The sequence below is a fragment of the Apiospora hydei genome (assembly GCF_038363865.1).
Source record: "Apiospora hydei strain CBS 114990 chromosome Unknown utg000006l_segment0_segment0, whole genome shotgun sequence".
In the NCBI taxonomy this organism is placed as follows: Eukaryota; Fungi; Ascomycota; class Sordariomycetes; order Amphisphaeriales; family Apiosporaceae; genus Apiospora; species Apiospora hydei.
In genome coordinates, this window is record NW_027117365.1 from 5331755 (window position 1) to 5351697 (window position 19943).

The following is a 19943-nucleotide window of genomic DNA, read 5'->3' on the forward strand; positions in this document are numbered from 1 at the left end:
CCGCGGGCAACGGTACCCATGGAAACAGATGTAGACCCCCTGCTGGGCCATGATTCATGGACTCGGGGCCGTTCATCTATATAGACATTGGTAAGGTCCCACTCCGCCCACCGCAGAGGAACCACGCCCTTACTGTCGCTTTCCATGAGCCCTGTCGGCATCATCACTCGTTCAAAATGCCGTCACTCAAACACATCCCTTTCCTCCTCGCGGGCCTCTGGTCCTCGACCGCGGCAGCGGACGGCCCCATCTACCGGGATGCCTTCATCGTAGAGTCGGAACCCTCATCTTTCCTACAGTCTCGCAGCGATCTGTTGAGCGACGTAACCTCCGCCCTGTCCGAACTCGGCGCGTCGTGCAAAGCCACGCCGAGGAACCAATTCAACTCCCCGCACTTTACCGGCTCGTCCTTCAACCTGGAATGCGACAGCAGCGTCGAACAGCAAGCTGCTCTCCAGGCTATCAAGAACCTTGCCGCCGTGGGCAAGGCCTGGCCGGTCCGACAGCACAAAGCCCAGAGGAACATCCCCTCGCTCGACGGAAGCGCCCACCTCGGATTGCCCGGAGTAGTAGATTCACATGTAGGCCGTCGACAACATGTCCCATCATCCCACGGCCCGAATCTAGTTATCGCCCGCGACTCGGCCCTCGCAGACACCCTCTCCACCCACGTCGAAACCGGCATCGACCGCCTCCACGCCGAGGGCATCACCGGCATGGGCATCCGCATCGCTGTCGTGGACTCGAGCTTCGACACCAGCGTGCCCGGCCTGAGCGGCACCACTGTCGGGTACACCAAGGACATCATCTCGGGCGGCTCCGCCGTGGGCGACGACTGCTCGTACCACGGCACGCACGTGCTGGGCATCGTGGGCGCCAAGGGAACATCCGTCGATGCCAACTCCGTGGGCTACGGCGTCAACGGCGCGGCGTACGACGCGACGTACGAGCTGTACCGCATCCAGCCCTGCGGCGCCGACGTCGCGCAGACGGACGACCTGATCGCCGCGTTCTTGCAGGCGGGGAGCGCGGGGTCGATGTGATTACCTGCTCGTACGGCGGCGACAACGCGTTCCCCGAGGAGCTCTGGGCCGTGGTGGCCACGCGCCTCGCACGGAACGGGACTTTCGTGTCGCTTTCCAACGGCAACAGCCCCAGCGGGACGGGGCCATTTACTGGGTTCGGCGCCGGTATGGCTCTGGACGTCATGGCCGTCGGGGCGACGTACAACACAATCACCCCCTGCATACAGTGGCAAGGAACCGTGACGTCCGGGGGCAAAACATCGCCCCTCTCCTTTACGCCCGGATCCAGAGTCGGTTTCCCCTCGACCAGTCTGGCGGTCTGGTCCCCGAGAAAGAACGAGACGGCCGAGGGTAGCTGCAACCAAGTCGCCGACGACATGCCGCCCCCGCAGACCCGTCCAACACCATCCTGCTGGTCGAAAGGAGTCAGTGCTGGGTCGACCAGGACGGCGTCTCCTCACCGCGTCCCCCCGGTACAACTTCACCTACGTCATGCGCTACATGTTCGCCACCCCCGACTCCTCCCCGAAACCCCTGCCCCTGGTTCACCGACGCCGACGCCGAGACCACCCGGGGCATCATCTCCATCTCCCGCGCCGCCGGCCTCTCCATGATTACCGCGCTGAACCAAGGCGACGACAAGAACGCAACCGTCGTCACCGTGACCCTCCCCTCCAACGCCGTCGCCGGCCGCGTTTCTATATCAAGCATCAACAACACCGAAGCCGGCGGCCAGCTGACCTACTACTCCTCCTGGGGCCCCAGCCTCGACGGCCGCAGCCGCCCGAGCCTGCTCGCGCCGGGCCACAACATCCTCAGCACCTTCCCCTCCTACCTCGGCGGCTGGGGTGTCATCGGCGGCACCAGCATGTCGACCCCGCTGGTCGCCGGCGTCGCCGCCCTCGTCAAACAGACGCACCCGGCCTGGGACGGCGCGCGGATCCAGGCCGCCCTGGCCCTGACGGCGCGGCCCATCAAGTTCAACACGCGCCAGCGCTCCGACTACGGCGGCGAGAACCGCGGTTTCCTCGCTCCCGTCATCGCGCAGGGCGCCGGCTTCGTCGACGCCTGGGCCGCGGTCCATTCTGTGACTCTGACCAACACGACGGCTCTCAACTTCAACGACACGGCGCACCGCCCCTCGCACCTGGCCTTCACCCTCAACAACACCGGCTCCTCCGAGACGCTGTCGTACACCCTCGGCCACCGGGGCGCCGCGTCCGGATACGTCATGAACACGACCTACGCCCTCACGACCGGCGACGCCCAGCCCATCTATGCCGAGCTCACGATCGTCCCCTCCTCGCTCAGCCTGGCGCCAGGCGAATCCGCCACCGTCTCCGTCTCCATCGCGTCCGAACCCGCCATGCCCGAAGCCGCGAAACGCATCTCCTACTTTGGCGGCTACGTCACCATCGACGCCTCCTCCAGCTCCGGTAACGCAACAACATCCACTCTCAGCCTCCCCTACACCGCCTTTGGCGGCGCCCTCGCCTCCCTCCCCATGATCAACCGCGACGCGACCTACCTCGCCGCCTACGACGCCACCAACCAAACCTCGGGCGACCCTCTACCAGCGGGCCGCGTCTTCGAGTGCCTCTACAACAACAACAACAACAATTCCACCACGAGCCCGCCCTGCACCTTCCCCGCCGACGGCCTCGCGCCGGGCCTCGCCCTCTCGCTCGTGACGCAGACGCGGAACCTCACCATCGACCTGGTCGACAACAAGACCAAGACGTCCATGCTGCCTGGCGGAGGAGGCGTCTACGCGAGCGGGTCCAACAACCCGTGGGACGGGAGCTGGTACCACGCCTGGGACGGCCGCGACCGGAACCGCACGTTTGTGCCCGCGGGCGAGTACGTCTGGAGTGTCACGGCGTTGCGGCTGAATGCCGACTCGGGCGTGGTGGAGAGGGATTGGGACGTTTGGGAGTCGGAGAGCTGGGTTTTGCGGTATGCGGCGGATAGCACGGGGCTGCCGCCGGAGCGGGAAGGCGTGAGCAATGAGGATGGGGTCCATCTGCTCCAGTAGATGTCTAAATGGCTTAGGTCTAGGATTTATAATTATTCGATATTCCTAATTAACCAGACCACAACGTGCCGACATCTTACAACGCGATAGCTAGCTTTCTATTTTTGAAGGCGGCTTGTAAATGGTCTTCTTCAGCTACGCGAGCGCCTTACCGCAACAGGCACCATGCTAATAATGGTAAGAATGGCAACCGGGGCGCTCCATGCATTGGTTGTGCATACGCCAGCCACCCCCTTGAGCTGATAATGCGTGGTAACCTGATACGCTGACTTGATTCCAGAGGGGTTCCTTCCGAGATCTCCGATAGAACTAAGGACCATGGTTTAGTTACATGGTGCTGCCGAAGCATTTCGCCTCTTGCTGTTCAAGCCACGTAGAGTGGTGGATATGAATGAACATCATCCGATTCGGGGCAGATACTCTCTTGGTCCAGGTCCGTGAAGTAGTTAGTTGAATCCACACACGCCTCATGACTACGACGTGATATCCACCCATGTTCTCCCCATGGGGCATTAGTGAAGTCGTAACACATGTTTGTAGTGGCAAAGACCAATCGCCAATATCACTGAAGGTGATCATTGTCCGATGTGGTCAAACTCGCCTTTTCACATCCACGTAGTCGAGCTGCGCATACTAGAGTGGACGGAAACCATGTGCTCCCGTTGCGTGCATCCCTGATTGTCAAGTCGAGTCCCCAGTTTCGTCGTTCTTGGCCACCACCTCGGCCAGCTCCTTAAGTCGGGCAGGCTTCGTCATGAAGACGTCTACGCCGCTCGCAAACGCCTCCTCCTGCGCGCTCCTAGACGCAAGCCCCGTCAGGGCAATGACAGTCGTGGGTGCCAAGCACTGCGCCTTCTCATGCTCGCGGATGCGTCGAGTGGCCTCGAAGCCATCCATGACAGGCATTGATAGGTCCATCAGGACGCCAGCGTAGGCTTCTGGTTCTTTGGCATAGGCCTCGACAGCCTCGAGGCCGTTTTCGGCCGTCTTCCAGTCTCGCTTCAACTTCTTCATCAGAGCGATCAGAATCTGCAGGTAGTGTGAATCAGCCATGACTTCCATTAGAATGGCGTACAGCATTACTTGCCTTGAGATTAAGCTTGTTATCATCAACAAGTAGGTACTTAGTTCGTTCCTTGATGTTGGCGAGCGAGACGTTACTACCTCCGGCCGGCGGCGGTAAGCCTGGTGACGGCGAGGGTGTCGCGTAGGAGGGATTCCTGTATACGCGCGGTCGCATTGCCAGTGGGGACGACAAGTTGAAATACGACGAGTCAGTAGAGGGTATAGAGCTTTTGCTCTCAACGTTCGTGTCGTGTGGAATGCCCTCGGTAGGTTGTTCAATGGCGACCTGAGAGGAGGGGCGAGACCGCATTGTCGCCATGCCCGGCGGCTCGGTCGGAACTTCTTGATCCGCCAGATCATTATTTCGCTCCATGGCGAGAACCATTGCCCTCGCTACTTTTCGCGGACCGGCGCTGCATCGCGAGTGAGTAAGCTAATAAGTCCAGGTATGATCATTCCTTGCTAAGTACTAACGGTTGTGTTATGCACTCCAGGACCCCGCCCCAGCCTCGAGCTTTGTGCGAGTTGGACAATGTATGAGCAGCGACTGCACTACGGCAGATTACCACAATAGGCGGTAGCAAGGCATATACACCACTGCGCACGACCTGGTTCAGTGTTGATTCGGTGCAGAGCAGCAAGTCCGGTCGAACCTCCGGTGTGTCGGGAGGGATAAGGTCAAGGTCCAGCCATTCGACACAGAGCTGCTCCATCATAGTCTGTTCACAGAAAGGAGTCTGCCCAGGCAGCACCGTACATTGAAGATCGCTGCTGAGTCCTACCACAGAAACCCTGAGGCCCTTGAGGGCCAAGAGGTTCTGACCGAATAAAGTGTCCTGGCCTGAATCGCCGGCTTGCGGGTAGCATGGAAGCGTTACCGTTGCGACTGTACCATGGCCTGGTTGACTATCAATACGAATGGTTCCATTGAAAGCTTCCACGACGTCGTGGACAAGGCTGAGGCCCAGGCCCGCGCCCGGGGTCAGGTGGTCTTCCTGGGCAAAAGGTGCGAACAGGTGATTCTGTAGGAACTCGGCCGTGATACCGGGGCCTGTGTCCGAAACTGTCAGAATGAGATACTTACCCACCGGTTCCTGCTGCAGCCGAACGTGGATCCATCCTTCCTTGGTGAATTTGAGAGAATTGCCGACTAGATTCATGATGACACGACGCAGCGCACCGGGTTGTGTACGACAGTGCCAGGTAATGCCCGGATGCACATCCAGGTAGACGGACAAGGCCATGGTGGTGACACGTCGCAACACGCTTCCCCAAGGCCCATTGGCAGTGCTGCTGTTGTTCCGGGACGCAATAGTCGGACGGTATTGCTGATCTTCTTGTGCAAGCAGCTGCGGAACCGATGTGTCGTGGAAATTATAGCCGGTAAAGACACTCTCGACCGTCTCCTCCACCAACGCATCAAGTTGAATGTTGCTGGTCAGAGTCGCCATCTGGGATTTGAAGTTTTGATGTCTCTCTGTGCGCAGGCCTTGCAAGGTATCGACACTTGTCGAATGCTCTTGGTGGCCTTTGTTCAAGCGGTTGATTTTCGTAAAATCGAGTAAGTGGTCCAGAACATCCAGAAGGGTTCGACCGCACGATTCAATAGATCGAAGAACATCGCCCTGAGAAGGGTCTAGATCCGTGTCGTGAAGAAGCTCGGCGGAAGCGATGATGCCATGAAGCGGTGATCGTAGTTCATGGCTGACCGAACCTAAAAGGTCGTATTTGGCTCGCTCGGCGGCCAGGGTGTTGATGCGCGCGACTTCCGTCATAATAGTAGCCCCGAACGTTTGGAGGTACGTCAGCTCGCTATCCGTCGTGAAGGCTCTGGCCGCGTCTCGTGTCCAAACCAGGCTACCGGCGTACCAACGTTCAAGTCGAGAACTCCAGACGGGTACGAACGCTACGCACCGTGCCCCGGGAAGCAGCTGATGTATGGCGTCGGAGTCCTTCCTTCTGGCCTCTTTGCGAAGTTTCGGCTGAGTGAGGATGGAGGGCATGTTGGGTTCCTCCGACAGGTTCCTTGCGTAGTAATGGTTGAGATCAAGATCCAAGGCCGAATTCGGATGTATCGATGCGCCAGTGCGACCGTAGTTGAAGATAGTTCCCTGGGGGTAGTGACCCAAAAGCCTCTGAAGCAATGATTCGGGTACTGACAGTGGAAGCAAGCTCTGACAAGGCTCCCAAGAATCGTCCGTGTTAAGCAGAGAATCGCCGATTATATGGCAGGTCTTTTCTCCTTCATCCTGGTGATCAAGCGTTGGTTGCGGTGCTTGGCTGTCGCCGGGTGGTGGTCGATCAGCTGGTCTAACGGCATCACTGAGATTGCCATATGAGCTAACTGTGGCGTCAAGGAAGTAAACGCCATCCGCTTCTATCGAGTCTCGAATGGTACTGGCCGCGGCATCGAATATCGTCTCAATCTCCCTTTGAACCAGCTCGCCCCCGAATGACGCGGTGGTCGTGCCGGAGACAGTACGATGTTGGTCGGCTGGACCTGTTTCGGGCCTTCCATCGGTTACAGTACCCGTAGACTTCCTGTGAGTCAGTTAGTATTGTTGGCAGTATTGGCGCATCTGCAGTACTCAACTGGAGGGGCACAAGCGCCGGTCGCTCTGGCAGTTGCTCAACATCCTGCTTTCCTGTACCACTGTACGACTCGTGGCTATCGATTGCTGGTGTGGAAACGACGCCTTCTTCTTCTTCGCCCGTGTCAACACCAACCGTAGCGGATTTGCTACCTGGCCGGGCTGACCTCAGTCCATACGGCGCCGTTTTTTGTCGTAAGAATGTCCCGATTCCTCGCAGCATGCGCTCGGAGCGCTCTGATCCGTCCATGAGAGCCAGAGTGGACAAGCGGCCCATGATGGTCCTGGACATTTCCTGTAGAATTTGGAGATGCGCGCCATCCAGATTCGGCCGCGGCTGCTCATCGTATACGCAAAGGACACCAATGTCTATACCGCCAGGAGATTTAATGGGGACGCCAGCGTAGAAACGCTTGTAAAAGACGTCCCGGACATTGGGGCGGAAGCAATGAGGAGCTTCGTGTCTCAGGTCAGGGATCACCAGGACCGGCAGAGTCTGGGAAGGGGCATCGCCCACACCGGGGTTGCAGTAGTCGTGCCTCCGAAGGACGGAATCGCAGACGCTCAGGTGTCTGGGCACGGTGTCTTCACTGAGCCCCGATTCCTTCTGTTGGGCGAGGGTAGTATGTGCGCACGAAGGATCGGCCTGGGCGACAATGTACTGGTGGTCCTGGTCGAAGAGGGAAATCAAACAGCGCGTGACGTTCAACTTCAAGAGGGTCAGTTGCGCGAAGGCCGTCAAGACGGGATCCGGGGGCCAAGACAGCTGAAGTGGTGCGCTGGTATCACCATCCCCGGTTGCAGCTCGAGAAGTGGCACGAACGCTATCGAACCTAGAAGGACATGACTAAAACCTCAGCCGAAATCCTCAGGCAGGTTTGCGAGGTGCTCGTAGAGGCTGACGGGAACAACAGCAAACAAAGCTCAGTGGACGTGCTTACAGGCGAAATGAGTAAAGGAATGTCTCCTTCTCCCGCGCGACTTCCAGCCCTTCAGGCGCAAGTTCAGTCATGGGGCTCATGATGCTTCAGCGCTTTGGGGCGAAATGGGGTTCGAAGAAGAAACAAACAGCGGAGAAAAGCCGGTTGCTAGATAGGGTGTTTGGGTCCGGCGCAATCGCGGATGATGCATCAAGTCTGGATGGGATTGCCAATGGAATGGAGGGATTTCAGGTGGCATACTTTGATCGCAAGATCGATCATATTGGGCAGCAGCAGCAAGTGGCAAGCATCCAAGCGCCTGCCTGCTTAAGATATTAATATATGGAGGGGCTTCCGAGGGGAAGCCCTTAGGTACCTACTTAAGGTAGCGACCGGCAGTTTAGGTAGTCGCAGGCGGAGGCCAACAGCGACTTCCAGATTTAACTTACTCAGGGCCCAAGGCCCAGAGGCCCTCGCACGCCTCGCCCGCCTCGCCGTGGTCGCTAATCTCCCCTGGTCTACGCCGGGCCCAGACTCTGGAACGTAGGCGGGAGGTACAGAATGAAGCAAGCGCTAGTGAGCTTAGACCGTGGCGCCAGCCGAGGAAGAAAGCCATTCACAAAACGGTGTCTATTTATTGCACCTGGACTTTCCTGTTGTGTCTTGTGTTGCGAACACCCAGCTTTCCAGCATGACGGTCGATGCATTGACGGTAATTCGTGGCGAAGCGTGTCACTGGCGGCGAGACGAAAGCAATTGAAATCGAGGAAGTCTTTCAGCTGGATCCGGTCTTGTCACCCAGTGACCCGAATCGTGTTGATGGGGTTATCCGAGAACTTCGCAGAAGGGATATTCATCCTTTGACCACACAGCGCAGTGCGGAATCAGGGACCAAGAAAGCGGGCCCATCCATGTACAGTACTCAGCACTGGCCCAAAACAATTGGGAGGAATGGAATCCGTCAATATCCTGCCACATGCAGATGCCATGCAGAAAGAACCAATCACAGCGAAATCAAAATACGAATGTGGCTGCATCTGTACGTTGGGGGGCGGTTGAGTACTTCCTACTCATACCCAAGTGCTGAGGACCTGAGGTAGGGGCATTTGGGGAAATAGGATGGCACACAGCACATGGCAGATGGACAGTTTCAGGAATGCCATCAGGCCATGGTACCACACAATGGGGTGGCAAAACAGCAAATCTAGGCCATCAAAGACCGAGGACGTTACTTGCAGGAATCCAGTGGCAAAGTCAGTCCTGTACCACCACACAGTACGACGCAGTAGTACCGAGTCCAATTGACGAGACGGGCACGACTGGAGGACCTTCTGTTTGTTGCACATTTCGTCCCCGCACGAGAGAGGTAGTTATGGATGCTATCACCATGTGCGATTGTGTGCGATGTTGCTGCCAGACTGCCCTCCAGATGTGACCAAGACTGGACTGCGGCTCTGCCAAGATCGAGCATTTGCCGCCCACCTTGTCACTTCCCCTCGTTCAGAAGCTCGGAGCTCGATGGCGTGACTGCCCTGGGCAATTGGCTACAGAACTGGGGTCCTCCCGAGCGAGTCCCGACTCCCGACCCTGGACCCCTGATCATGATGCTAGTGCTAACCTTGGAACCTTGCAGTATGCGGCATGCCTCATCAAACCTCCCGCACCTGATTCCTCAAAATCCCATTCCCCTTCCCAGACTTTGCTCAGGATTCCCATCTTGATCCAACCTTGGTGACCTCAATCGTCAGTATTGATTGGAATCATGCATTAATTGGTCCCTGTTTTCTTTTCTTTTCTTTTCTTTCATCGTCGCCACCAATTGGGTTTATTTCAGGCACCCTGACACCATCGATGGTTCAATCGCCTTGCCATCTCAACGCTGTAGCCCGTCAGATGGTTCTCCGCTTGATGTCAGTTCAGATGGCAGATCGGCCGTTACTTCTTGGCTCTGGCATCCACCATGCACTGACCATGGAGCCTACTTGCCTTGTTTTCCGACTCTTTCCCCGCAGGTGTTGATGTTTTCCGAGTGACGATCAGCGAACAATTCCCCTGCTTTCTGTGCATGGAGTAAATATTCTCCGCGTCGATTTCGGGTTCACTAGGAAATGTGCACCACCCATGGTTTAGAAGGCAGGCTGTCCTCGCGACGTAAGTTTTTCACTTTCTTGTTTCCTGCCAGTTCCCGCATGATTCCGCTGCGAATCGGCGAAGGGAAATGCAGCTCGAACACATGGCTGCTTTTTGGAAGCAGCCGGAACAGCCAGACAATGCATGCCTTTGAGTGACGACTGCGCCTACGATGCCGTCCCATGCGGGGCTCATTTCTGATAATCGCGATAACGCATATCGCCATCCCACATGAGAACGCCGAGGTAAAATGCACGTTGCCTGGAAGTGCAATATGTTCTGCGGGATAGGCTCCTGATCTCACACGACTTCACGCAGCTAGGCAGCCATCTCATGGAGTCGGAAGGGTATTAATCGAGATGAGTCACCCACTTGAGGAGGGTTTAGCGTAGACTCACAGAAATACAGCTTACGGCAGTAAACAGTGAGCATCTTGGCACTCTGGATCTACCACCCATCAAGTCGCAATGACCATTTGACTTGGGAGGAAAATACTCCAAACAAACATCAACTTCTGTCTACATCATTTTGGTTGTGCTTCTCCCCCTTTCATCTTTTCATCCAAACACGTTCAATCAAGCTATCATGGCGAGTAAGAGCCAAAGCGACGTGTTCGGCACAACTGAACTCCTCGAGAACATCCTGTTGCATCTCGACCTCAAGACCCTCCTGGTCTCGTCGCAGCTAGTAGAGCGGCGATGGCGCGACTTAATCCGCCACTCGGCAGTACTCCAACAAGCGTTATTCATCCGGGGCATCATCCCGGGGCCTACGAGCGACGAGCTGGCATTCACGGAGGACCTCGGCAGCGACAACAGCGACAATGATGACAGTTGTGCTGCTAGCCGAAAGAAGACCGAGACCATCATCCAATCCCGACCCCCGGAGATGAACCCGCTCCTCCAGGAGAAGTTCCCCCTCTTCTTCTACGACGCGCGCCGCGACGACGAGGCCACCCGGCCCATGCGCGGCGACACCGCCCGCCGGAACGCCTACCTGCGCTACCGCCGCCGCACGCAGACGTGCACCCTCATGGCGAAATACTTCCGCACCCGCCTGTTGCTGGCGGCGAGCGAGGCGGCGCGCGCGGCCTTCATGCGCCCCGAGGCGAGCTGGCGCAACATGCTCGTGGCGCAGCCGCCGTTGCGGCATATCGGCTTCAGCGAGGAGCGGCACGGCATGGGCGGCGTGGGGTACCGGTTTGCCGAGCTGCGGCTCTCGGACGACGAGAACGGGTGTGCGGAAGAGGGATGGGGCGGGCTGCGCATGGGGGCGCTCTACGACGCGGCAGCGAGCTGGTTTATGGGGCCCCATCCGAGCTTCGGCATCATGTGGGTTCCCGCCAATTTCCAATTTCCCACGGTGGGCGACAGCGTGAGGCGGACGCGGCAGGTCAACCAGGAGGAGAAGTCGGCGCTGGCCGGCCGGGTCGACGTGCTCGTGACGTTGGGGCACTCGAGCGCGTGCACGAAGCCGATAGGCGCGGCGAAGGAGCAGATCGAGCGGAACAGGGAGGAGTTCAGGGCGCAGTTCGTTCATCCCGGGGCCCGGCGCGGGGCGTCGCTCCAGAGCACCAAGTCGATGAGGTGGAAGAAGCACCGTATGGATGGGACCGTGGTGTGGGAAGAGTTCGGTTGGCCCGAATATTGAAATTGGCTGTTATTGGGTGAGACGAACCCTGTAGGCTACCTACATCTAAGCTCGTTGAAGGCCTGTGAGGCGGAAGACCCTCGTGACCAACGGCTCTAAGAGAGCGGCACATTCGAACGACTTTCTAATGCACAGCTAAATTTCGAACGTTTTCAAAAGTAATTGGGAGAATTACGCCTTCTCTAACGGGGAATCCTCTTATGAACGAACCGAACCATAATCTCAAACATTTGTTTTTCTTTTTTTTTTTTCAAAATTTCCTTGGGAGGGACGAAATGATTAGATCCCATGCGATTTGGTATAGTGCAATTGCCATTATCGTTTGCTTTATTGGTTCGAATTCCTCCTGCTTGGGCTTGGTGGGCGACAAGGCCTGCTTGCTGCAATCCGTCGAGCATCACCCAGAGCAACAACAGGGCCCAAGACTGAAGTCACCCCGCGCTAGCTGGACGATGAGTGGAAAGCTGGAGGCAACTCCAGGAAACGTCCCGATGCTGCTGGCCAATCGGCCTGATAGATAACACTTCGATCGATACCCTACCCAGCAGAAGATCGCACATGGATTTGAAGGTGCAGTTGATTGATCCCCTTTACTTAGGTAAGCCCAACGTCATGCTGCGGCTCTTGGTTCGGTGCAGGTCCCGGCGACTCATGGACGCGTAAGGCCCCCAGAATGCCAAGGCCAATTAGTAGCCGTTTCATCCGAACTACATACCTCGGAGAATTTTCAGGATAAGCCTTATTTCCTGGAATTGTCAAATGCCAAAATGGCATGACCAACGTGGGATGCTAAGATGAGTGTACTTGAGAGCAGTGAGATATCAGGTCGGCTATCTGTCGATGCGAAAAAGGAGAGATGCAAGTTTAGATAAAGGGGTCGGGTTGTTCGACACACAAGCTTCTAGAAAACTGGGAGAAGGGTGGGATTGCAAGGCTTAAAGTCTGGGGCTGTCCGCTTGCTGGATGTCCGATGCCGAGACACGATGCCAAGGCACTGAGACACCCTCGCAGGGCGCATCCGGATATGCGGCACATCAGACTCGCGCAGGCCAGGTAGCAATCGGCATCATCCGTGCGGGACCTCTCTTTCTCTCTTCCAATTCCAAGGACCATGGGACTTTTTCAGGGAAGCCGTGTCGTCATCCGTCAACAATGGGAAATCCGGTCTTGTCTTGTCTTGTTCGCGAAACGGCATCTGGTTGCTTTCTTTGCAAAACCCCCGATGTGATCACATGCTTCTGAGTAAACTACATACTTACAACACGATCGAGTAGCTGCCGACATGCGTAGCAAATGAGATGGCCGACATCTTTCGCAGTTCCAAACCAGCTTACACTGCGAGGCGGCCCGTCCCGACCATCAACAGCTATGTGCGCGAACAACAGGAGCGCTCCGCCCAGGCGCTGAGCCCCGAGGACGATGACGAGTACCTGAGCGACGAAGAGACACAGCTGGACGACGACGACGAGCCCGGGCCAAACGAGACCACGACCAAAGATGGCGCCGCCGCGTTAGGTACAGCGATGAGCAACGATGCGCAGAGCGTGGTGACCAAAGACACCTCCGAGGCCGTCGACAGCCAGCAAGCCAACCTCAAGCGCCGGCGCAAGGACTTCGGCAAGCGGCGCAAACTGCGGCGCCGGCGGGAGCGCGAAGTGACGGACCCTGTAACCCATCTGCCCGTGCGCATTTACGACTTCCAGGCCTCCGACCTGGCCGAGGTCCCCGACTCCTCATCACCCTGGGCGCCAAGTCGGGCCGCCTGACGGGCGTGGCGGGCAAGTCCAAGTCGGACGACGACCTCGAGCGCGAAACCGAGGACATCGACGCGTACCACGCGCAGCTCGACACGCGCTTCCCACCGCCCGACTACGAGGCCATCAAGCGGCGCCTTATCGGGATCTACTCGAAAAGCATCGTCATCGGCCTCACGTCCGCCGTCGTGGTCGCGTACGCCGTCTCGGTCGCCGAGGGTCTGCTGGGGAGCCGCGGCGGGTTCCTGCCGTTCGCGTCCGAGGCGGCGATCGGGAGCTTCGGGTTCCTGGGCATCGCGTACGCTATTTATGCGGCGCGGCAGTGGATGGCGAACCGGGTCGACGATATCTGGGAGGAGGAGCTCTGGCGCGCCGAGAGGAACAGCGACGGGCTGGAGGACGAGGCGACGATCGGGGCTCGCTCGATTGCGGATATCGACCCGGCCAGCACGCGCTGGCTGAATGATATGCTGAGCTCGCTATGGCCGCTGGTGAACCCTGATCTGTTCTTCGGCGTCGCTGACACACTGGAAGATGTCATGCAGGCCAGCATTCCGAGCATAGTGCGCATGGTCAGGTTAGTCTACGTCTTTCAAGCTGTGCCCCATTGCTATCTGTGTTACTCACAAGTCCAAGCATAGACGACATAGGTCAAGGTGGCGAACCCGTCAACATCCTCGGCATCAAGTGGCTCCCGACAGGTGCAGCCATGAACACGATTTCGAAACTCACCGGAAGTGGGGGAAAGGACCACAAGATTGGGATGAAGATGCCATGAAGGGCCTTCAAGGCGAAGATGGCGATTTCCTCAATCTCGAGGTGGCCTTCGCATACCGTCCCCAGTCCGTGGTCTCTGACGAAGCGAAACTGCAGGGCCGATCCCAGCATGCCCATCTCGTCATGGGATTCTATCTTCCAGGTAATGATACAATGCACATGAAATGCATGGCGATCACGATCTGACTACGAGTGAAACAGGACGAATCAAGCTTCCCATCTACGCCCACCTCAAAGCCCTCGTCGGCAAAGCCCGTCTACGACTCACCCTGATCCCCGACCCACCCTTCTTCAGCTCCGTGACCATGACGCTGCTCGGCCAGCCCAAGGTGGAAATCGCCTGCATGCCGCTCGTGCAAAAGGGCCTGAACATCATGGACCTCCCGCTCATCTCGAGCTTCGTGCAGACCTCGGTCGACGCCGCCGTGGCCGAGTACGTGGCCCCCAAGAGCATCACGATCCCGCTCAAGGACATCCTGGCCGGGCGGGACTACAAGCTGGACCCGCGCGCGCGGGGCATCATCGTGATCCACGTCAAGCGCGCCTACAGCTTCAAGCAGGGCGACCAGGCCATTCCCTTGCTGCGGCCCGAGGGCTCGTCGGACCCGTACGTCACGTGCGGGTGGGCCAAGTACGTGAAGCCGCTCTGGTCGACGCGCGTGCTCATCGCCGAGATGCAGCCGTGGTGGGACGAGACGGCGTTCCTGCCCGTGACCGACGACGAGCTCAACATCAACGAGCGGCTGCGCGTGCAGCTCTGGGACTCGGACCGGTTCACGGCCGACGACGACCTGGGCCGCGTCGAGATGGATTTACGGGAGCTCATGCGCGACCCCGCCACCGTCAACAGGATGCAGGACCGCGTCGACGGCTTCAAGGCCCTCAAGGCCAGCGAGCGCATGCCCGGCAAGCTCGAGTGGAGCGTGGGCTACTACCCCAAGCTCCCGATCCAGCCCGCGCAGCTCGAGCGGCAGACCGAGCTGCCCTCGGTGCGGACGCCGGAAGCCCTCGCCGCGCGCGCCGACGAGAACTGCCGGCGCAAGCTGCGCGGCGGGCCCAAGATCGACGACGTCGAGGGCACGCGCCAGGCCGAGCACAAAGAGATGGAGGACCGCATGGTCGCGTCGGCGCCGCCCCTGGCCGATTTTCCCAGCGGCGTCCTCGCGGTCCAGATCCACGAGGCCACGGGCCTCGAGATCCGCGCGCACCACAACGCGGACCGCCGGAACCGCGGCACCGAGGTCGACGACGAGGTCGAGGAGGGCGAGGAGCTGCCCTCGGCGTACTGCAACATCATCCTGAACCACGAGAAGATCTACCGGACGCGCGTCAAGCCCAAGAACGCGCGCCCCTTTTTCAACGCGAGCACGGAGCGCTTCGTCCGGGACTGGCGCGCCGCCGAGATTTTCATTTCCGTGCGCGACTCGCGCGCGCACGAGGACGACTCGCTCATGGGGCTCGTGTACCTGCCGCTCCGCGACGTCTTCCGGGAGCGCGCGCAGGTGGACCGGGTCTACCCGCTGTTCGGCGGCATGGGCTACGGCCGGCTGCGCGTCTCGATGGTGTTCCGGTCCGTCGGGGTGCACCTGCCGCGGCCCATGCTGGGGTGGGAGTACGGCACCCTCGCCGTCGCTCCGCGCGTGGGCGCGCAGGACGTCAGCGCGGAGCTCCAGGGCCTGACGATGAAGCTCGACACCTCGCTCAGCTCGGGGCACATGTACTACCACAAGCCTCCCTCGTCGCAGTCGGCCGCCAACGGCCCCATCGGCGACGCGGAGCATCACCAGCCCTTCTGGGCCACGGCGCAGGGCAAGATGCTCCACCTCGGCGTGCGCAAGCGGTACAGCTCCCCGCTGGTGATCCAGTTCCGCAAGGAGCGCCGCCTGCGCGTCGTCGACTCCAAGACGGCGGTCGCGTACGCGGTGCTCTGGCTGTCGGAGCTGCCCGACGACGAGGAGACGGCGGTGACGCTCGACGTCTGGAAGGGGGACCTCAAGCGCGCGAGCACGTGCACCCTGCCCAAGGAGGAGGCCGGCGACGAGAAGGTCGGGCAGATTTCACTGAAGGTGCGGTTCCGGAGGGGCGTCGGTAAGGCGCATGCGGGGCTCGCGCACCGCGATCCGCATGTGGCGAATGTCATCGAGGTCGTGGAGACGGCGGCGTACCAGCTGCGGAAGGAGCATCTGGAGGGCGAGGGGTCGTGCGCAGTGCGGCCAAGGCGCAGACCGAGGGCGTGGCGGCGAACGGGGGAGTGCCGCCCAAGTCCTCGTCCGGGAAGTCCGCGAACACCGAGGGAACCGCAGTGGAGTCCACGTCGGAAGATAGCGACGACGACGGCGGCGACGACGAAGATGGATTCGCGGACGCGAAAAGCAACATTGTAGAAGATGCCGACAGCGCCGGCGATATCGGCAGCGACGAGGACGAGGACGACAAGTACCTCCAAGACGAATCCAACCGGGGTATGCGGGACGCCCTGCGCGACTACCGGTCGCACGCCAAGCAGACGCACCGGCGGCACCGGGGCATGATGCAGTTCAAGAGCGCGCGGACGCTGTGGTGGATGAAGCACAAGGTCGGCTACCTCCAGGACCGGGTGAGCGGGAAGCTGGAGCACGGCGACCGGAAGACGGTGGTCGAGAGCGAGGTGTGACGATCATAATCAACATGGTCCAGACAGATGCAGATGCAGATCTAAGTCTAGGCCCTATATTGGAAGCGGAATACTACTTGTTACTTATTGATAATAATTGAGGACGGGATCGGTCCCTTGTTTTTGTCCGTTTCTCGACAAAGCAGTGCAGCCCAGCCAGGTGTTATGGTCAGGGTTCAACCTAGCAAAATAACAACAAAAATGCAAGATAGCAACAGCCTTGCAGCTTCACTCATACGACAAGAAATGTGGTATCATATTGCGACTTGTTACTCATCTCCAGTACTTCGTGCTTTCGTTCGGGTTGTGTCTCGATTACTCCGCCAGGTTCGAAACGGCCGTGTGACTGATCGGCCAGAAAACGGCGGATACTTGGTCGCAGCTTGTGTCCCAGATACATGAGCACCGTGGCCCGGTTAGCTTGTTAGTAACAACGGGCACCTACCCGGGTGCTGACCTGGGCAGTGCCCACCCACCGCCACAAGTCGGTCCATGCTTCACATTATCCCATCTCGGTTCGGAGGATCTGGCGCAAGTGCCAAACGACAACAGAGTGTCCCTGGGTTTGCTGATGCTAGGGGCCGCCAAGCCAAGACACGCCACTAAGCGAGCAACCGCTTTTTTCTTCTCGCTTCTAATCGACATCGAGATGTCGTCACATCACGGTGCCAGCGGGGGTTTTTGAGAGGACGAACTGTTGGTCTAGCAGCCAGCGTCTATGCTGTCTTGTCTTAATTATGTATTGTTATTTCTATGATGATTATACAACTCGCTTGCCAAAATCATTGGGATCGCTTGGTATATCGAAGATGGAAGTCAATACGCAAATCGCTAATTGCTTCTATCGGGTTTTGTTTGGGTATCGCAAAGAAAAAGGTCAACAACGGGCGCAAGTTTCATGATGCGCTTTTTTTCGTAGTTGATGTTTGTTTGCCTCTTAGTTGGAGAGCTTGCGGGCGCGCTCCTGGCCGATCTTGGTGGCGTTGGCCGGGAACGTGCACACCTCGTCGACCTCGGACAGGAAGGGCGAGTGCGACGTGTTGGCATGGTACGTGACGGCGTCGGGGCCGAGCTGGGCGGCGAGCTGCACCTGGATGGGCGGAGGCAGGGCCTTGTCCTGGTCGCAGAAGTAGAAGGCGCACTCGACGCCGTCGTTCCAGGGCTCGTAGCCGACGCTGTCGAGGAAGACCTGCTTGGACTGCAGGCACAGGTTGGCGACGGCCTGCTCCTGCACCTCGGGCGCGCAGTCGTGGTAGAAGGTCTGGACGGGCTTGTCGGCCACGACGACGTCGCCGCGGGGAGCATCCACGGCAGCCAGTTGCCGCCGAGCATGTTGTAGATGGAGCCGCCCACGGGCGTGACGAAGGCGGCCAGGTAGACGTACATGACGACGCCGCCCGGCTGGCCGGCGGCCCGGCGGTGCTTGAAGCCGAACTTCTCGACCTCGGACGCGGGCTGCGTGCTGCCGCCGGGGGCGTTGCAGTCGGCGGGGGCGCCCAGCGCGTTGGCGCCGACGAGGCCGCCGTACGAGTGCACGACGAGGACGACCTCCTTGCCCTCGTCGCAGAGGCGGCGCAGGACGTCGCGGGTGGCGGCGGCGTCGGCGTCGAGGCCGGGCAGGCCCTTGGCGTCGACGTCGCCCGTGCGGAGGGCCTCGGCGTGCTTGTCGGCCTCGACGACGGACGGGTACTCGACGGCCTCGGTGGCCCAGCCCTGGGCCTGCAGGGCCGCTCGGATGGTGTCAAAGCACCTGGCCATGTGCCATGCTCCGGGGCCGAAGACGATGGTGGGCTTGGCGGAGGGGGCGGCGGAGGTGGCCATTTTGATTGATGGGATTTGAAAAAGGGAGGAAATTAGATGGATGGGTGGGTGGTTTTTTCTGCTTTGGGGATATGAAATCGTCGGTGGAAGGGGATGTATTGTGGTTTGTGGCTTTTTGTTATGAACCTGTGGTGGTATCAGGTATAGGAGTGCTCGGCTGTGTGTACGGATTGGGTATGCAGGTGGTATCCTATCATATAATATACCGAGCGGCACAGAATGCATGCACCGCCCCCCTTCTTTCTTTCTATTCTCTCCCGCCCCTCCTCCTCTCCCTCAACCACCGGACTGCGATCCAGGGGTAGGTAGTAACAATAGCCAAAGGAGGATTCGCTCGCCCGCCCGCGCGACAAGCAAACGACGCCACGAACCCGCCCGAATCTCTCTCAACGAAAAGCCGCCATGCAACGCATGTATCGCATACTTCGAGGCTAGCAGACGCCAATGCAGGCACGCTGCATGGCAGAACGGGGCCCCCCAATGTCAATGGGACAAATGGAACGGCGGTCTCGATTGTGTAACCCGCTAACCCACGTCGGCGGCCCCTTCGCGGCGCAATATGGCACGACGTTTCGTATTATCTAATTAGACGAGCGGCGCCATGTGGGCAATCACTTCCTACCCAGCACTCGAAGCACTGGGTGCGTTGGACGGGCAGCCGACTGGGCATGAACAATTGGCACGCACCAGGCACTAGCAAAATCACCGAAGGATAGAGGGGGAAGGAGATTTACCCGTTGCAGTAGCCGTTTCCCTCCTTTTTGTTGCGGCTGGATGGCTAGTCAACTATGTAGTGCAGAAATAAAATTCCGGTGTCTAGAGACCTCGTCCTGGATTGGTCCCTCGTCGGAGTCCAACATCAAGCCGGTTTGGGGAGGAATACATGCAAAAGATACATGCAAAAAGATCACAGAGGCGAGCCAATCATGACACGGAAGAGTTTTATTTGATTTTCGCATGCCTATTATTGGAGACGTTTCTCCTTCGGCTCTTGTCTTGGTACTGCAGAGACGTGGGTGGGAAAAAAGATCTGCTCTGATCTCGAAGGGTTCTTGGCTACTTATGATGGATTACCGGAATGGGCAGATTGCATCCGCCGGTTTGGATCTAGCCTTTTGCTGCGACTTGGTCCACTCACTGCCCAGTCCAAGGCCTGCAACCTAGTAGTAGTGGTAGTGCATTAGCCGGGATGCCCGGAAATGTCAAGTCTGGTGCAACCGGAGGCCACTAAGTCTGGCAGCTGGGGGCTCTTGAGGGCTCTTATACTTGGCCCGATGTGACCCGAATGGGAACAGTTCGGACATAGGCCGGCGGCTGATTGGCCGGCGGCGGGGGGGGCGCCTTGCCGCGTTGGGAGGTGCATAGTCAACCTGCATAGTCCACGAACCGTTACACCCTAGTGGCTCCTTTTTAACCACCGGCCCCCTGCCTTATCGGTGGGTTGGCTGGGCATGCCACTCACCACTCTGGAGTCGCTGCGTATCTGCGCTGCTGATCCCACTAGTATTACGTATTACGGAGC

At 58.8% G+C, this 19943-nt stretch overlaps 5 protein-coding genes across 5 annotated transcripts; 3 read left to right on the forward strand and 2 right to left on the reverse strand.

Moving 5' to 3' along the window:
• Nucleotides 1–176: 176 nt before the first annotated feature.
• On the forward strand, nucleotides 177–3060 carry PG997_008937 (serine endopeptidase; the record flags this gene model as incomplete). The annotated part of the gene is made up of 3 exons (XM_066813252.1): nucleotides 177–1039; nucleotides 1153–1376; nucleotides 1418–3060. The coding sequence occupies 3 exons, from the start codon at nucleotides 177–179 to the stop codon at nucleotides 3058–3060; spliced, it is 2730 nt and encodes a 909-aa protein (XP_066668594.1).
• A 681-nt stretch (nucleotides 3061–3741) lies between these two features.
• PG997_008938 (sensor histidine kinase response) lies at nucleotides 3742–7737 on the reverse strand (the record flags this gene model as incomplete). The annotated part of the gene is made up of 5 exons (XM_066813253.1): nucleotides 3742–4089; nucleotides 4136–4538; nucleotides 4600–6666; nucleotides 6719–7549; nucleotides 7658–7737. The coding sequence occupies 5 exons, from the start codon at nucleotides 7735–7737 to the stop codon at nucleotides 3742–3744; spliced, it is 3729 nt and encodes a 1242-aa protein (XP_066668595.1).
• Nucleotides 7738–10351: 2614 nt separating this feature from the next.
• On the forward strand, nucleotides 10352–11416 carry PG997_008939 (uncharacterized protein; the record flags this gene model as incomplete). Its single annotated transcript, XM_066813254.1, has 1 exon — nucleotides 10352–11416. The coding sequence occupies one exon, from the start codon at nucleotides 10352–10354 to the stop codon at nucleotides 11414–11416; it is 1065 nt and encodes a 354-aa protein (XP_066668596.1).
• Nucleotides 11417–12714: 1298 nt separating this feature from the next.
• Nucleotides 12715–16600, forward strand: PG997_008940 (uncharacterized protein; the record flags this gene model as incomplete). Its single annotated transcript, XM_066813255.1, has 6 exons — nucleotides 12715–12931; nucleotides 13120–13747; nucleotides 13807–13871; nucleotides 13919–14089; nucleotides 14149–16035; nucleotides 16092–16600. The coding sequence occupies 6 exons, from the start codon at nucleotides 12715–12717 to the stop codon at nucleotides 16598–16600; spliced, it is 3477 nt and encodes a 1158-aa protein (XP_066668597.1).
• A 937-nt stretch (nucleotides 16601–17537) lies between these two features.
• On the reverse strand, nucleotides 17538–18421 carry PG997_008941 (uncharacterized protein; the record flags this gene model as incomplete). Its single annotated transcript, XM_066813256.1, has 2 exons — nucleotides 17538–17861; nucleotides 17894–18421. 2 exons carry the CDS (start codon nucleotides 18419–18421, stop codon nucleotides 17538–17540), a joined length of 852 nt encoding a protein of 283 aa, XP_066668598.1.
• Between the last annotated feature and the right edge of the window lie 1522 nt (nucleotides 18422–19943).